This window comes from Diplotaxodon limnothrissa, linkage group LG19, assembly GCF_057381915.1.
Source record: "Diplotaxodon limnothrissa isolate DT_005_m linkage group LG19, D_limnothrissa_male_GT1.1, whole genome shotgun sequence".
Classification (NCBI taxonomy): Eukaryota; Metazoa; Chordata; class Actinopteri; order Cichliformes; family Cichlidae; genus Diplotaxodon; species Diplotaxodon limnothrissa.
This window is the reverse complement of record NC_140614.1, coordinates 31348359-31365557: the sequence shown is the minus strand read 5'-3', so window position 1 is coordinate 31365557 and position 17199 is coordinate 31348359. Positions and strand designations below refer to the sequence as shown.

The 17199-nt window shown below is 40.6% G+C and overlaps 1 protein-coding gene and 1 pseudogene across 1 annotated transcript; one reads left to right on the top strand and one right to left on the bottom strand.

Annotated features, from left to right (window-relative positions):
• Positions 1-1537: 1537 nt before the first annotated feature.
• On the top strand, positions 1538-5403 carry LOC146612559 (uncharacterized; annotated as a pseudogene).
• On the bottom strand, positions 4991-12616 carry nek9 (NIMA related kinase 9). Its single transcript, XM_085379181.1, has 23 exons — positions 11833-12616; positions 11315-11492; positions 11163-11218; positions 11002-11072; positions 10806-10911; positions 10227-10358; positions 10027-10137; positions 9842-9906; positions 9713-9763; positions 9422-9614; positions 9196-9340; positions 8204-8404; positions 7989-8035; positions 7729-7890; positions 7504-7612; positions 7255-7416; positions 6965-7132; positions 6820-6879; positions 6547-6737; positions 6295-6453; positions 6095-6199; positions 5949-6002; positions 4991-5849 (listed from the first exon to the last, which is right to left on the bottom strand). The coding sequence occupies exons 1-23, from the start codon at positions 12016-12018 to the stop codon at positions 5670-5672; spliced, it is 2892 nt and encodes a 963-aa protein (XP_085235307.1). The 5' UTR covers positions 12019-12616; the 3' UTR covers positions 4991-5669.
• Between the last annotated feature and the right edge of the window lie 4583 nt (positions 12617-17199).

The window sequence follows — 17199 nt, the reverse complement described above, 5'->3', positions numbered from 1 at the left end:
GGAAGTGGTGTTTGTTTACCGGACCAATCAGAAAACAACCGAGAAGCTTTGTATCTAGGCAACAAATGTAAACGCTGGAAGGACAGGATTTTTAAGGAAAATATACATCGGTATGCTGGTAAGTAGATAGCAGATTATATTTATGAGAGTTTTCTGAAACTGGATTCTATTTTTTATCTAATAAATGTTATTGCAGACAAAGACATGAACATATCGGTATTTTTTGAATTATTAGTCGAGCGCACATTTATGGTCTTTGTTGTTAAAAAGTTAACAAAACCTATCTTGTGCCGTTAAAAACACTTTAATAAAAATAAATAAATAAACATGCTTGTCTCTTTCTGAAGCATTTGACCATCTCACCATGCGCCAAATTAAGCCTAAATATCTGTTGATAAACTGAACTGTAACACAGATATTTTTAAAGCAGTGCGTTAATTACCTTTGTACTTGAGTTTTTTGCCCCCTGCATTTATAGCCTGTTTTACAAGCATGGATTAAACCTAGTCCTAGACTAAAAGAAACATTTAATAAAGGTGATGGCAGAAACATTTCTTTAGAGCTGCTGAAATTTTGGGAGAGGCTGGCCGTCATCCCATTCTTCACTCGTTTAAGATTTCATTTGGTGAAAGGTCCAAGCTGCAGGCAGACCAGTTTGGCAGCTCGTGGATGCAGTACTGCTGTACTAGATGCAGTATGTGGTTTAGCATCATCTTTTGGAAATATGCAAGGCCTTCCTTCCAAAAGAACCACATGGAGAAGCATACATTGCTATAAAGCCTGTATGTACCTTTCAGGGTTGAGCATGGAGCCTTTTCAAATGTGCAAGCTGCCAATTGCATAGGCATAAATGTACCCCCATGCCCTCAGAGCTGAAAGCTTTTAAAATTTGGAATTGATAACAAGCGTAATGGTCCCTCTATTTTTTCCCCAGATTTCCCCCAAATTCTCTGCATCTTTTGATGATAATATGTACTGTATATGATATGATATTGAAAGGTTTCAAATGCAGACACAGTTTCTTTCCAGATTGGTGAACCTCTGCCCACCGCTACTTCTGAGAAAGCCTGCCTCTCTAAAATCTTTTTATACCCAGTGGTGTTACTGAGCTTTTGCAGATAAATCTAATGAACTAAAAAATGTTTTTCAAGAATTTCTTTTTTACTTACTTTTCCGACTTTTTGTTGCCTCATCCCAACTTTTTCAGAAATGCGAAAATATTTTTTTATGAAACAGTAAAACTGCTATTTGATAACATTATCTCAGTTCAAACATGTCATATGCTTTCTATGATCTGTTGTGACTAAAATGTGGGTTTATGAGATTTTCAGATAATTACTACATCCTGTTTTTAAATAAGCTTTTATACATCAACTTTTTTGGAATTGGGGCAGTGATATTGTACAAGCCTTACCCTTTCCCTTTTCTGCTTGCTTTTTGCACAGAAATTATACAATAAAAGGACCCCATATAGTGGATTCAGGTATCTTTGAATCTGTGGAACAACAGCTTATGATCTGTAACAACAGATGAAGTCATGAACACACATAGAAGAAGAGACACTCCTCAGGGGCACCACAACTTTGCAGGGGAAAGATGTGGCGTGCCTAATAGGAAAGCAGATGCAGTAAATCATCCATTTCCAAACAAGCCTGTGAGCCATAGAAGACCTAGCAGGCCTCAGGTTTCACTCGATTTGGATGATTTTGAAAACATCACAGTTTCTACTCAACCAGTAGCCCCTTTGTTACCCCAGGAGCATCATTCACATGACATCACAGAGACCACCGTAGCCTCACTGTCAGACAGACTGCCCAGTGAAGAGCTGCAGATGACCAAAGCAATCCATGCAAAACAGCTCATGCTGCAGGAGAAGCTCTTGAAAGTTGAATTAAAAATAAGACAAAAGCTCCAGAGGGCCAGCGCTGACTATGCTGGAGGTAATGAGAAAACGAGTAGGGAGGAGGGACACAACAGAGGACGAGCTCAGGTGCGAGAAGCTCAAACTAATACCAGAATGTCTGAGCTCCAGTTTAGAGAGCTAGCACGAGGCACAGATAAAGTGATGGAGGACAGAAGGTATGATGATTTTAAGCAAGTTAGGCTCAAACAAGATCAGAGGACTGAGGACAGAATGAGGACTACAAAGGAAGAACAGCAGGACGATTCAGAAACTATTCAGCCTAACAGGAAAGGAAATAAAGGCACTTATAAGGTCATATCCAGCAAACAAGAAGTGAGTGGAGAACTGAACAAATCAAGATGGCACAATGTGAAAGAGCATACCAGAGGAAAACGAGGAGATGGGACAGATTGTGGTACTGGTGGAGAAATAGAAAAAATAAAGTACAGTGATGTGCCTCAGGTGAATCTGCAGAAAACTCCTTATACAGGAAACCACAGAGGGGCAGGAGGAAATCAGCTCTGGGATTCGACTCTTCCATCTAGACCTTCACAATGGAGTGGACCACAACAGGGAGAGCTCGTGCTCATGGAGAGCACAGAAGTCAGCCTCCAGCTTTTTCCTTGCAAAGTCTGCAACAGAAAGTTTGCGAGTGAAAGATTAGAGAAGCACGTCCGAATATGTGAGAAGGTGAATTTTTCATGCCGGCAAGTCTTCAACTCGTACGCTAACAGGACCAAAGGATCCCAGATAGAGCAGTTCCTGAAAACACACTAGAAACAACAGTCCAGAGGTAAGACACTAACATGATCACTCACCGAACACTTTGTCAGCTACACTGCTCAGCTGCTCATTAATGCAAATATATGATCAGCCAGTCATGATGGCAGCAGCTCATGGGCAGGAAAACCTGTAGATGTTCAAACTGAGCATCAGATTTGGGAACGTGGGTGGTCTGAGTATTTTAGAAACTGCTGGTCTGCTGGGATATGCAATCTTTAAGGTTTACAGAGAATAGTGATAAAACCTGAGCGGCAGTTGTTGATGCTAAAGCTCAAGGAACAAGCCAGACTGCCTCAAGCTGACAGGAAGGTAACAGTGACTCAAAAATCTGCTTGTTACCACCAAGGTATGCAGAAGAGCCTCTGAAAACGATAAGCCTTGAGGCAGATGGGCTAAAGAAAACCACATCCTGTGCCACTCGTGTCTGCTAAGAACAGGAAACTGAGGCTACAAATTGCACAGTCACCGAAATTTGACAATAATTTATCTAAAAAAAAGAAAACATGCAAAATCAGTCAATTTATATTGTTACATTCACTTGGTAGGGTCAGGATTTTGCATCAACAAAAGGAAAAAAAATCTTGGCACACTTTGGGCCTCTTTGTACCAACTATCATTAAAATGCCACAGCCTGTCTGAATATTGTTGCTAACTGTGTCCATCCCTTTATGACTACAGTGTACCCGCATTTTCTGATGGCTATTTGCAGCAGGATAATGCACCATGTTCTGTGTGATGCTATCATGTTAACATGGACCAAATATGCTCCTAGCACCTTGTTAAATCCATGCAATGAAGACTTAAGGCAGTTCTGTTGGCAAAAAAGGGGGGTTCAACATGGTAGTAGTCAGGTATAACTAAGGTATAACGAAGTTTAAGTCGTTTTCTTTTTTCAGCTGCTCCCTTTAGGGGTCACCACAGCAGATTATCTGTCTCCATTTCACCCTATCTCTAGCATCTATAGCATCCTCTATCACACCAACCCTCTGCATGTCCTCCTTCACTCTATACATGAACATCCTCTGTGGTGTTCTTCTTTTCCCTTCTATTCAACATCCTTTTTTCAGTATATCCAATTTTCTTTCTGCACATGTCCAAACCATCTCAGTCTTTCTTCTCTAACTTTGTCTCCAAACTACTAAACCTAAGCTCTCCCCCTCGATATACTCATGACTTGTTATGAGTACTGGATTTTATTTTGAACTGTATTTGTTTTTGTCCAGGTTTTAAATAAAAAGAACAGATCACAAAACTGCCAGGGAAACCTAAGCAGTCTGCCTCAGGCTCGTCTCCAAGCTGGCACATCGCAGCCAAAACGGATCAAGAAATCCTCCCCTGACAGCGAGCCTGAGATCTGTGAGCGTCAGCACATCAAAAGTCACCTTGTTATGATGATGGTGTCACTTATTAGATCGGCCACTTTGGAGAATTTATTCATCTGCTGCCATTTCAATATTTCCCTCATTATTGTCTAATATAATTCATGTTCTTAAAGCAGAAATGTTGACATCAATAAATAGTAACACAATAAAGTGTGGTAACTGCTGACTGTACACTCAGAATGAAAGATAACAGTTTTATTTATGGCTTGTACACAAAGCATAGACAGTTTTTTTTGTTTGTTTTTTTACAACCGTTGCATCCCAGCAGTATTTAGTAAACTATTTAAAGAAAAACAAAAGTAAACCGTATTTTTAAAAACTGAACACACAACAACAACAAAAAACAAAACAATTTAAGGCACAGCAGTCATATATGCACAAATTCAAGATTTAATAGCTTAAGGCACTCTGTAATGTATGATGTTTTTCCCCCAACATTAAAAAAAAAATACTCTGGAGTTACACAGTTGATATTTGAAGCATGTGAGCGCGCACACACACACACACACACACACACACACACACACACACACACACACACACACACACACACACACACACAGCTCATAACATGAGAATAAATGGATTCAACAGAGCTACAAAAAAAGAAAAATGAAATATAAACTTTTTTGTTTTCACAAATGACAAAATTGCAAACAAAAAATGAGGAAATTTCAAAAAGCATCAGAGACAAAACAGTTACAAAGAAAGAAAAATGTTATAGCTTCATGTTCAACTACAGAATAAATGTTTGAAAGACCACAATTGTTTTTACGCAAACTGTTCAAGTGTTCAGTGTCACAAAGAAAACAGGAAAACTAACTCGTATTTAAAAAAAAGAAAAAGAAAAAAAGAATCAGTAGTTTTTTTGCTTCACACAAGTGCTCTTAATACAACAATAAAACATGCAATTTAAGCTGTATGTATATGTTTGCATGAATTAATTCGAATAAGTTTGCAATCGCTAAAATGTGCGATAAATACCAAAAGAGGTTTAGAGGCTGAGTTCTGTTTAGCGCTTTCACCTTTTAGGAATATCAGAAGAAATGAAAATGTAAAAAGTGGAACAAAACATGATGTACATGTTATGTTTTTACTTTGGAAGAAGCTGCCAGCATACAGACTGACAACCCTTTGCATATACATACACTTTGGATACATTTGCATAAGCTAGCCTTACCTGGTATTTGATAAATACTAACTTCTGAGGCACTAAAGGACTGAAGCGTCACCAAAACGGAACAAAACCACCACCAAATGTGCAGACTTGCCGTCTGCTGCACGTGGCAGTGTAACACTATGACCAGATTGTCTCTCCCAGGCGTTAAGGTCTGATGCTTCTTGTTGAATCCAGCCAACATTTCCTGTCTGGAGGATCAGGCTGGCTTGCACTGAGCGTGTGCGATGCATCTTTACATTATTACACCTATGCAATAAAATGTAATCGTGAAACTTAGCACTGTGCTAACATCTGTCATGTAACCTCTGAGTGGAAATGAGGATGACGTCTCTGCTGCCCATCCACCTCACGTTGCTCAACTCAGTATGTGCTAGGAGGGTTTGACATTTCACCCATGGCCAGGACATCTGCGCGTTAAGCCTCACACGCTGGCCCCAGCAGATCGGCCTCCGTGATTTGTGAGCCCGCCTCTTCTTCTTCCTCCATCCATGGGCGTACGAGCGGAGGGATGGTTTCCATTACTGTCGCATACTGCTCCCTGCAGCGCAGAACGATTGATGGCCGCCCAGAGCCTCTCATTCTCCAGCCGCTGCTCACTGATCTACAGGCAGCAGAGATGTGTGCTTGGTGTTATTTAAACACAACAATCAAAGTGAGCTCAGAGGTCACTGGATTTGAAACATAAACCAAAAACAATCACCTGTTTCTCAAGCATTTGGATTCTCATCTCTTGACGGGCGACTGTCTCTCGCAGCTGCAAAAAACCACAACAAAAGGGTTTACTGTCATCGAAGCACTGCGGTGAATGCCGCATTTACTCACGCTTCGGATTCTTGAGTATGTTACCTGTGTCAGCTCACTACTTGAATTGCAACACCCATAAGACTCTCCTTTTGCCAAGCCATCAGTCTCCTCCAGTCCGTTCACCTTATCACAGCTCATTCGTTTTGTCTGTAAAGCCAACACAGAGAATTTAAAGTGAATATAGCCACTTTATTAAGAGTGCTTAGTGGAAATCGTATATAAACAGCAGCTGATTGCTTTACCGGTAGGTCCTTCATGCTGCCGACTGCTGCTGCAGCTGCTTTAAGCTCTTTCAGTTCTTCATACGGTAAAGTAACACTCTTAGAGAAGGAAGAGAGCTGGCCTGGAGTGAGAGGCTCCGAGTTGTCTGGTATCGGGATGACCTCTGCATCTTCGAGCTCCTGTTGGAAGAGAACATCACAAAATTAAGATAAAAAAAAAAATAAATAAAAATCAAGATTTCCTTATTTATTTGTGCTTCCACAGTAACAAACCTTTCTCAGCCACAGAGGGCAGGAGCTGTCCCCGGTCTGATTCGCCATCAACATCATTGGAGTTTCCAGGAAGCAATCCTCTGTATTAACCTCCATTGTACCCCCAAGACCCCTGTCGCGACACTCCGTCTCGGCACCAAGTTCGATGTCCAGATCCATGGACGTGGATGGAGATTCCTCATGGGCCAGCCCTGACACACACACGCACACACACGAATTAACTTTCAAGAAAACAAAATTAATCAGAACACAAATGTCAACAAACGTATTTACCCCTATCGGTCGACAGTCCACTGCTGTTTGAGCGGATGGTTTTTGAGTTGAGTACTTTTTCTACAAATTAGAAAAAACGGGCATTAATTAGCTGTTTTATGAAATAACTTCTGTTGGTGTCTGTGCAGCGATTTTCTAGACAGACCCATTATGATGATGGTGTGCCAACCACGGCAAGAAAGGTCTGGGACGTGGTGGAGGGAACCAAATATTGGCCTCGGCATGGCGGGGCAAACCTCAGAGCCGAATCCTTTATCAGCAGGCATCCCGAGTCTCCCATTTCCTGCGTTTCCCCAGGCAAAGATCTGATTGTCTGCAAGAAAAAAAATTATGTCATACTGTTCTGAGGAGGAAAAAAAACAAACAAACAAATACTTGATATAAATATCATAATAGTTAGCAATACATGAACCACAGTAGTGCACATGCTCTTACCCTCTGTGGCTGCAATGGTGAATCCATCTCCACAAGACACTTTGGTCACTATCTTCCCTCCAAACGGGCCAACAAGGACCTGGACACATTGGTGTTTCTTAAAGTCCTTCACGCCTAACTGCCCATACTTGTTGCAGCCAAAGGTGATCAGACGACCACGTTCTGCAAAGACAAAAATCATATGAACGAAACCTCTTTGACACAGTTATTTTTTAGAAGAGAAATGATAATAACTATTTTTTGTTGTACCATCAATGGCAGCTGTGTGTGTCTTCCCTGGAGCTATGGTCCGGATCTTGAAGTGAGACAGCTGCTTTACCAAGGTCAGTGTGGTGATGTACGGGATCCCCTGGTAACTCTGGATTGCCAAACATGAGAGAAAGAAAAAGAAAGAAAAAGGCATTTATAAGCACAGCTGCACAAAGCGGTGCGCAAGACTGTTATTATTATAGTACTTTAAATACAGCTAACTACCTCTCCGGGGTGGTTTTTGATTCCAGAGAATCCTTGAGTCAGCCCCAGCTTGTTGAAGTCATTGTTTCCACATGCCAAGACTTTGCCCATCTCGGTCAAAAAGAAAGTCCCATCACTGCTACACGACACTGATGAGATAGTTGCACCTTTAGGAATCTCCACCTGAAAACAAACAAACAAACAGCAGATGTAACATTAAATTCATTTGTATTTAACCAGCTCCTGAGAGGCCTCTGCCAAGACACTGAAGTAAGTCTTACTTGCATAGGAGAATTAAAATCATCCTCACACTCCAGGCCAAGACGTCCTGCCATGTGAAAAAAATAAATAAAAAGAGATTAAAGATGAGATGCAATATTAAATGCAGTACATTTAAGTGACACTTTTTCCACCTACTGGCTACAATTATGAAAGTCAAAGAAGGAAATCTGGTAGATGCTTACAAACATCAGCTAAAAACAGCAACTCTATGTACCATACTCTCCTACGCCCCACGAGTAGATGTCGCCATTCTGAGTCAGCACCACCACGTGGTTGTCTCCACAGGAAACCTGGCGCACCGGTCGCTCCTCAAAAAACTCCAGAAGAACTGGCTCCAGAATCTCCACGCCCAGCTCGCCCTCGATTCCAATGCAGCCATAATAGTCCGACCCGAACATGTACATCTGGTCTTCATCTGCAAAAGAGGCAGAGGAATTTTCGATGGCTTTACAGACCCTGTTTTCTTTTTTCAGCTTCATTTGTAGTGCTGTGCTGAACCTTTGCAGAGCCTACATTGTGGTGGGTAACACCACACGCTACATTTATACTCTATGTGCTGATGTGTCTGCATTTAACTGTTTAACAACACTAACTTTTACTGAAATGCATTAAAACAAAAGACTTCACAACATACTCCAGGCACTGTCCTTGTGCTAATTGATATACAGACACTGCAGTCTGCATTACTCAAGTGGCAACCCGGGTGGCAGGCTGAAAAACCAGGCCAACATGGAGGTGCAGTTTCTCAAACAGCCAGATATGGACATTACTCTTCGTTTTATTGCACAAAGGGATAAGAGTGTGATGGTAAAGTGGAAACTGCATGCAGGACAGAAACATCTTTGACTCTTTGCAAGCATCTTCACAGACAGCATGCTGAAGGAGTTTCTGTGTCCTCAAAATTAATCATAATTAAATAATGTACTGCATTACTTTTAAATAAAAGTAACAAGTAACGTGTAACACATTATTTATCTTGTGTAATGACCCCAACACTGCCAGCTGCAGGACAGCTTGTTTGCAGACTTCACAAACCAGTGAGTGACATTAAAGGTACCTACATCACTGTGACATGTAGTTTTGCTAAACTGCATATCAGGATACAGCTTCAGTTAGGGTGCAGTGTTATATGGCTATGCTACAGCTACTGCAAACATTTACCACAGCACTATAAATCAGGCCTTAGCAGGAATCCTCTTCACTTACCAGTGACACAGGCAGTGAAGTCAGCCCCACATGCCACCTGTCGGATAGCCTTCCCTATCAGCTTCTCCACCTTCTTTGGTTGCCGATACGAGGCCTGGTCTCCGTGCCCTAGCTGGCCCACCATCTTAGCCCCGCCTTGTACATTCTGAGGGTGGAAAAAGTTCCCTGTAGTGCAGCAAAAACCAGATCAAATATGTCTTCCACAGAACGATGGATTAATACTTACAGCCCAGGTATACAGCTCCTTTTCCACTGACACAACCGCAAAGTGGTTCTCTCCTGCACACACATACTGGGCACTGCTGCCTGCTTTGAACGTGTCTAGTTTCTGAGGAGTGAACTTCCCTCCACCCCAGTAATACACATCCCTCGAGCGTTGAGTAACCACCGCGACAGGACTCTCGCTCACTGTGCTCAGCCTATTGCACAAGCACAACAAATCATTTAAATCATGTTGGAAAGATGTCGAGCCTGCTTCTATGATGGTGAACACACAGCTGAGGAATCATGAACTCACTTTGGTTTCTTCATGGCTGAATTTAGCAGGCAAACTCGCTCTTCAAGCTCCCTGTTAAACAGTGAAGCTGTCAATGAGTGGCAGATTTTTATTATAATGAGGCAATATGAGGATTCGAAGCGTTCTTACTGTCGGCAGGAGGAAATTAATGGCTGGCCGAGAATCTGCTCAGCGGTGGGCCTCTTTGCAGGATCCTGAAAGATCACAAGGGTTAGTGATATCAATCAGCTCTTTACTTAACCACAGTGTTATCTCTGGGGTCAGACGTTTGTTTTTAAACTCGAAACAACACTCTGATTGTTCTTCTCACTTACTTGATCGAGACACTCATGCACAAGTTTCACTATTGCAGATGAATAAATATCCGAGTTCAACTCCATAGTCCAGTTGCCCTGGACAATTTTCACACAGAGATTCAGAGGGTTCTGAAAAGAAAGAAAAACATTATGATAAACTCATTCTCGAGTCAAAAATCCAGAATTTACGCTCGCTACCAGAAAGCCTGAAAACCTACCGTAGCATCAAATGTCCTTGTAAGTGTTAGGAGTTCAAAAAGTACACAACCCATGGCCCAAATGTCGGATTTGAAGTTGTACTTTGCTCCCTGGCACAATTCAGGTGACATGTAATATGGAGTTCCCACACACTGGACATACAAAGGAAGGAAATGGTGCATTAAGATCATTAGTGAAACATGTTATCTCAACTTGATTCATAAACTATACCACCCTGGCATGTATCTGCAAAGCAAACTCTCAGTAAACACTTGCATTTAGTGCAGAGTCTCATTAGTAAACAGCAGCAAGGTGGCTAATGAATGCTAAACATATACACCTACTCGCTTCCATTTACAGTATGTGTGCTATTTTTGCTAAGATAATCTAAACTCAGCTATGCCTCAGCTACAAAGCAACAGAACAAGTTTATCTTTGGAATCTATGTTTAAGTAATCTATGTAAAACAGGCACAAATCTAAGAACCACACTCCCGCTACACCAAGTGTAAATAGAGTGAACGGATGATTAACAACTGTTGAGATTTCCTTAATCGTAGCCTCCAGTTTAGAGATGTCGGGGAGGGAGCCACAACTTACACTCTCCGCCATGGAAAATTCGGAGCCTAGCTTCTTTGCGAGGCCGTAGTCGCCCAGCTTAATAAGGTCAGTCTTTGTCAGGAAAATGTTGAGAGTTTTGATATCTCTGCCATTTACAAAAAGAGAGAAAAAAAATATTGTTTCATCTGCGAAAATCATCTGCCGGATACATTCAGTCAGAGCACGAACATCCTACCTGTGTAAGATCCCAGCCTTGTGAATGTGGGCCACTGCTGAAGTAATCTGGTACAGGTACCATATGACCACCTGAAGAAAACATGTTCAAGATTCACATAGAACAGCAAAGAACATAACAATTTTGTTTAAAATAAACAGCCTGTCATAGTCCATTCATACCTTCTCGCTGAACAGTGTCCCCTTTTGCTGGACGATTTTATCATACAGATTTCCGCCTGCAATGACAGGACAATTTATCACCCGGTCACAGATGAGCAACACCCAAACTAACCTCAATCAGATCATCAGAGGTTAGCAGTGCACTGGCTTACCATTGCAATACTCCAACTCAATGAGCAGAGTGTTTTTATCCATGAAATGGTTGAAGTAGGCTATGATGTTTTTGTGCTCCAGGATGGAGAGGATGCTTATTTCATTCATGACATCTCTGCGCTCCTTATCTGAAAGTGAGTTCAGGTCGACCTCCTTCCATACCACCAGAGAGTTATCCTATAGGGAAACAAACCAAATAAATAAGAGCCTCAATTAGAGAGGTCTCAAGATGTTATTAGAATAGCAGCTAATCTTGCAGATACATATTACAAAGGGACTAACAGGCAATGCATGAGAGAGTCATTCATCTTGTTTTCACCCAAGAATTTCTCAGAGCCACAGTGAGAAATACCAAGGATGTGCACAGAGGAGAACAGTGAGGCATTCAATTTTAATAGAAGACACTTGCAGGTCATAATATATTAGCAAGGCATTTCCTCACATAGCATTAGGTATGAAGAAAACCATGCCAATAAATCACGAGAACAAAATCAGGCTATGCTGATACCCTGCTTACCTCTGTCCTTCTGTACAGAGTCGCTTCACCAAACGCCCCCCTCCCCAGGATCCGGATAGGAATGTAATGCAACTTCTCCTCTTCGCCATTAAAATGGGCTAAAGCTGATCGCTCACTGACCACAGACCCGCTGCTCAAATCCGAGCTTATCGAGTCCAGATGTCTCTCATAGCCCTCCAGTGACATTTCTCTTTAGAAACTTGTTAGCCAATGGCAGTGATGGAAATAACCTGAACAGGCCCGACGACAACTCTTTCTGGAAGACTCCTAGAAAGCCGCACACGCGTCTAACATGCTACAGCTGTCGGCTAATGAAAAAAAAACCCGTCAAATTTCGGGTGAAGTCAGATTTCTCAAAGCTACTTATAGAATATAACGACTGTTATAGACAACGTAGCTAAACGCGTGCAACTACAGTAGTTGCACTAGTGTCAAGCACGACACAACAAAAATGAGAACGTTCAGTCAAATTTTCTGTGAATTTTCAAAATAAACGATCTAACTTCTGTCGTGTCGCTGTGCGTTTTATATTGAAGGTCACGACGCTTATTTCCGGGAACATTACTGGTGTGTTTTGTCAGTTAGCTTGACTTGGCTAATAAGTTAGCAAAACGAGATTACAGCCCGGCCGACAGAGTCAAATACTAAATTGCTGAGTACATGATACTCTGATAAAATAGTTTCGGGAGGTCTTCTTAAGAAATACAGAAGTTACGAGCGTTTAAAATGAGCTGACCTCGCACACACAAACAACAACAACACCGACAACTCGCCCATCCTTTCCTCGCGCTCAGACCCGGAAACTGTCAAGCGCGGTCTGTCTCTTGGTTGAAACATCAACACTTCTCGGCCTTCTCGAGTCTTGCATATGTATTACTATTTTTATTTATTCATTTTGACCCCTATGCCTACAGTTGTAGCTACTATACACTAACACACGTACCATAAAATATGCATCAGGACAAGCAAGACATGTATACTAGTTTTGTTTTTGTTTTTTATGAAAAATTAAAAAGATTAATTTTTGTTGTCATAGCACAGATACTGTACGGCGAAATTTCAGAGTGCTACATCTGAAGACATGTTAAGACATGTAAAACACAATGAAACAGACAATATAGAAGCAACAACGTAATAAAACAGCTCAGATGGGGAGGCCATAAACAGCAATAAATTGACAAGATACTAAAGTCACATATATATCAAGTTATTGCACTGGGCAATTAAACTGAGTATTGCCGGTGTTAGAAACCTGCATTAATGTCCTTCCAACCAAGAAAAGAAGTGGTTTCCTGAGGTATTTGCTCTGCTTTTGATGCTTCTGCACCCTTTGCACTCTTTTCTTGTCAGCCACTGTATAGGCAGCCTACCACACAGTTATGACATATGTCAACACACTCTCAACTGTAGTGCAGTAAAAGGTCACCAGGAGTCTCTAATATTGATTAAAGGTGATACCATAAAAGGTGATTGACTGATTTTAATTATTGCATGTGTTGCTGGACTATCAGATTAATAAATTACTCTGACAGACTAATAATTTTATAGCTTTGTCAACTATCACTGTATTTTAAGGCAGCACATGCATTACAACAATCTGTTAAATCATCCTCTGGTTCTGGGAGTCTATGAGGCTTTTCTTTTTGTTTGAGTCAGCTTCAAGTGGGCATTAGTGGAACTGCACTTTTTAGCTCTTCCACGTTGGCTGTTTTTAAGGCCTGCAGGGGGAGCCAAAATAACATCCATGTGAATTGCAGGTCTCAGTATTTCTCAGCAGAACATTGCAGTGTTATGATATGATCAGCGTCTTCTTTCACTGTAGCTGTCCATTCTGTGGTTTTAATGTTATGTGGCTAATCAGTGAGCAGCATACAAGTCACTGCACAGTCCCAGATGCACTGTGCAATACAACAGAGAAAAAAGTGATTCTTCCTTGCCCCATAAGGGGTCACTTAGAGACTGTAATAGCAAAGTATGGGAGTCAGCATGAGTCAGTATGGCAAGAGAAAAGTACATTAAATTAGCCTGTCATTGGGAGGATATGGAAATATGTGACTTTAAGTAATAGCCTTCTTTTAACAGCTCTGACAAGGCTAAGTAGATAATTTTAAGTTGGTTTTAATTTTAATTCTGTTTAACTAGGTTTTTTGGGGGCGAATACTTACATAAACCAAAAAAGACCACGACACCCTGTAGGACGGATCGGGTTTACAAATATTTAAGCTAAAAGCACAAGGGTGTGAAGAATTTTGGACCAATATCATTATTTACATTAATGATTTGAAAATTAATTAATTTTGTTTGTGTCGTTATATAAGCCCTCTTTTGTACAAGGAAAAGGAACTTCATTAATACCATAGCACCTTTATTTATAATGTCAGTGCGCCCCAGGGTGGCTGTGGCTATAATGTAGCTGCCATCACCAGTGTGTGAATGTGTGTGTGAATGACTGGATGACTGGTTGTGTAAAGCGCTTTGGGGTCCTTAGTGGCTAGTAAAAGCGCTATACAAATACAGGCCATTTACCATAATGCACTTCAACATAAAACCTGGGTTCACAATATGCTGTGCATATACAAATAGCATAAACCATAATACTACTACTACTAATAATAATAATAATAATTATATAACAAAACAAAACAAATACTTATCAGTTTTAAAGTCTCTCAGCTCACCATTTTTAAATTCGTACATCCCGGGTATCTATAATATAAGTTCAGAGCATTCATCACTCATCCGTATGCCTATATGAGGCCACCGGGTGGCTTGTGAAGACGTAAAACAACTCCTTTGGGGAGGGGGGTTAAAGAGGAAGATACTCATGTTATATTGGGTATAATATACCTAGCTCTGTCAGTAATGTGTAAAACACTGTGTGCCAAATAAGTGGCTGAAGGGCGTCAGTTTCACATTCCTTCTTTGCAGGAGGCAAGGGAAGATTCATATGACATTTAAACGAAAGCATATTTTCAATAAAACACCCAAGTGGAAATAATATATGGGAATTGGAATATCTTGAAAGCATGACAGGACTTCAATAATGTTTAAATAATTTAGTGACTGAGTCACTCCTGTCTGTGTGTGAAGTTGTACTTTTATGATCCACAGATCAGATGGGCCACAATACTTTCAGATATACAAACCTGTAAGTGCATAGCAACCAAGACACGTTCGGTGTAGTTTTCAATATTTTGACCGCAAATTCAAAGTGACTTGAGGTTGTGACAACAGTGACTGCTGTTGTGATTTGGCACTATATAAATAAAACTGAACTGAATTGATTTTCTGTTATCAGGGATTCCAGTTTACGTTTAATGGACTGGCACAGACACAGAGCGTTAGTGATGAACAGGAATGCCAGAGAAGAAATGAGAACTGAGAAATTGGAACATTTTTATGTCCATTTTTTGCAGATTGATCATCAGGAGTGCTGAATGCTAATAACCCCTGTTGTTACTGCACTTGTTATTGTTTGACACCAGAAGTTTCATTTCCCTCTTTTTGGGTCAAATGTTAACTATATAAGTTGCTGAACATGCACTTAGAGAATTAAGATTATTTCAACATCTGTCAGAACCACTGCATAAAAAAGAAAGGAGTACATTTCGTACATGCACAGTATTAAGCTTTTTCACAGCTAGTAATAAAAAAATCTTTTCACTTGTGTAACATAAAAAAACATCCATATTGAAATTAGTCTTAATAAATTATGTAAGAGCACAGTATAATTTGCAATATTTGTTTGGTTATTCAATGGCTCAAAAATGTCTTTCCAAGTTTGTCCTGAACATATTCTAATATTTACGATGACTGCACAAATTGGCAGTAGGCATCCACATTCACTGGTTACTTTCTATCACTGGTCACTGGTACACCTGTTCAACTGCTTGTTAAAGCAAATACCTAATTAGCCAATCATACGGCCGCAGCTCAAGAGATTTAGCCAAGCAGACATGCTCAATATGACCTGCTGAAGCATCAAATGATGAAATAGGAAAAAAGAGAAGATTTCAGTGACTTTGGATGTGTTATGGTTGCTGGTGCATGACAGGCTGGTCTGAGTATCTTAGAAACTGCTGATTTACTGTGATTTTTCCACGCAACCATCTCTTGTATTTACAGAGAGTGGTGTAAAATGAGAAAATATCCAGTGAGTGGGGGTCCAGGCACACCCAATAAAGCCACTCTGAATTTTACACATGCGCTTGACATATAAGTTACACTGATTTGTGTATTTTGGTAATGAAAAAGTTCAAAACCACATCACTAATAAGTTATTGCAGTACAAGCTCAAATTAATTATGCAGTTCACAGTAGTTTAGTGGTTTTGCAGCAATTATGGTAACCAGTGGGACTGAGGGGGATGCTGAGAAGACAGGCCCAGGCACGTCAGGCTTCGGGACCAAAAAAGAGCTCATTCCTCAGCTTCTGAAGCTAGCTTGAAAGCATGAGCCTACATGAAAATTGCAACAGAAATGGAAATGTGTTATGGATGTTGTGCAATCAGACTCAGCTGTCGTAGTGTGTGGGGAGTTCACTGGTCAACTTACAAGCCTCCTATTTGTCGCCTGGTGCAGAAGGTTTTGCACTTTTATAGCTGTGGATGCTTTTTTCTATTAGTGGACTATACATAGAGTATATAGTTGTAAACATACATATTGACTTGAACAACCACGAACAACTGATATGAACCAGTTCTGACTCTAGAAATGCCTTGTTCATATCAGAAGTCAGACATGAACGAGGTAGGATAACGCGCCATGTCCCAAAGCTCAAATCATCTCAAACTGGTTTTCTTGAACATAATGAGTTCATTGTACTCAAATGGCCTCCACAGTAACCAGTAGAGCACCCGTGGGATGTGGTGAAATGACAGATTTGCATCACTGATGTGTAGCCAACATATTTGTAGTAGCTGCTATCATGTCAGCACAGGCCAAAATCTCTGAGAAATGTTTCCAGCACCTTGTTCAATCTCTGTCATGAAGACGTCAATCAGTTTTGAAGGCAAAAGTCCAGCAAGGTGTACCTAATAAAGTGTCTAGTAAGTGTAATTGTTTGATTTTTTGTTCTTATGCACACCATCTTTTAAAAACAGGTTATCATTCTTGATTGAAGTTGTTAGTTGGAGACAATTTGGAAATTATGTTCTTAACAGGTAATTTAAGTTCTTTATGTAAACAGTCATACACTGTGTGCACAATTATTAGGCAAGTGGGTATTTTGGCCATATCATATTTTTTACGCATATTTTCCAACTTCAAGATGAATAAACTTGAGTGCTTATTGGATTTAAGTGTATCAGGTGATCTGTATTTGCATAATGAGTGAGGGTGTGGCCTAAGTAGATCAACACTCTATATA

Coding starts and splice junctions, on each gene's coding strand:
- nek9 (XM_085379181.1), bottom strand. CDS start 12,018: ATGTCACTGGAGGGCTATGAGAGACATCTGGACTCGATAAGCTCGGAT. Junction 9,341..9,421: donor AGGAGCTGTATACCTGGGCT/GTAAGTATTAAT, acceptor TTCCACCCTCAG/AATGTACAAGGCGGGGCTAA. Junction 7,891..7,988: donor ATTTTAATTCTCCTATGCAA/GTAAGACTTACT, acceptor GTTTGTTTTCAG/GTGGAGATTCCTAAAGGTGC.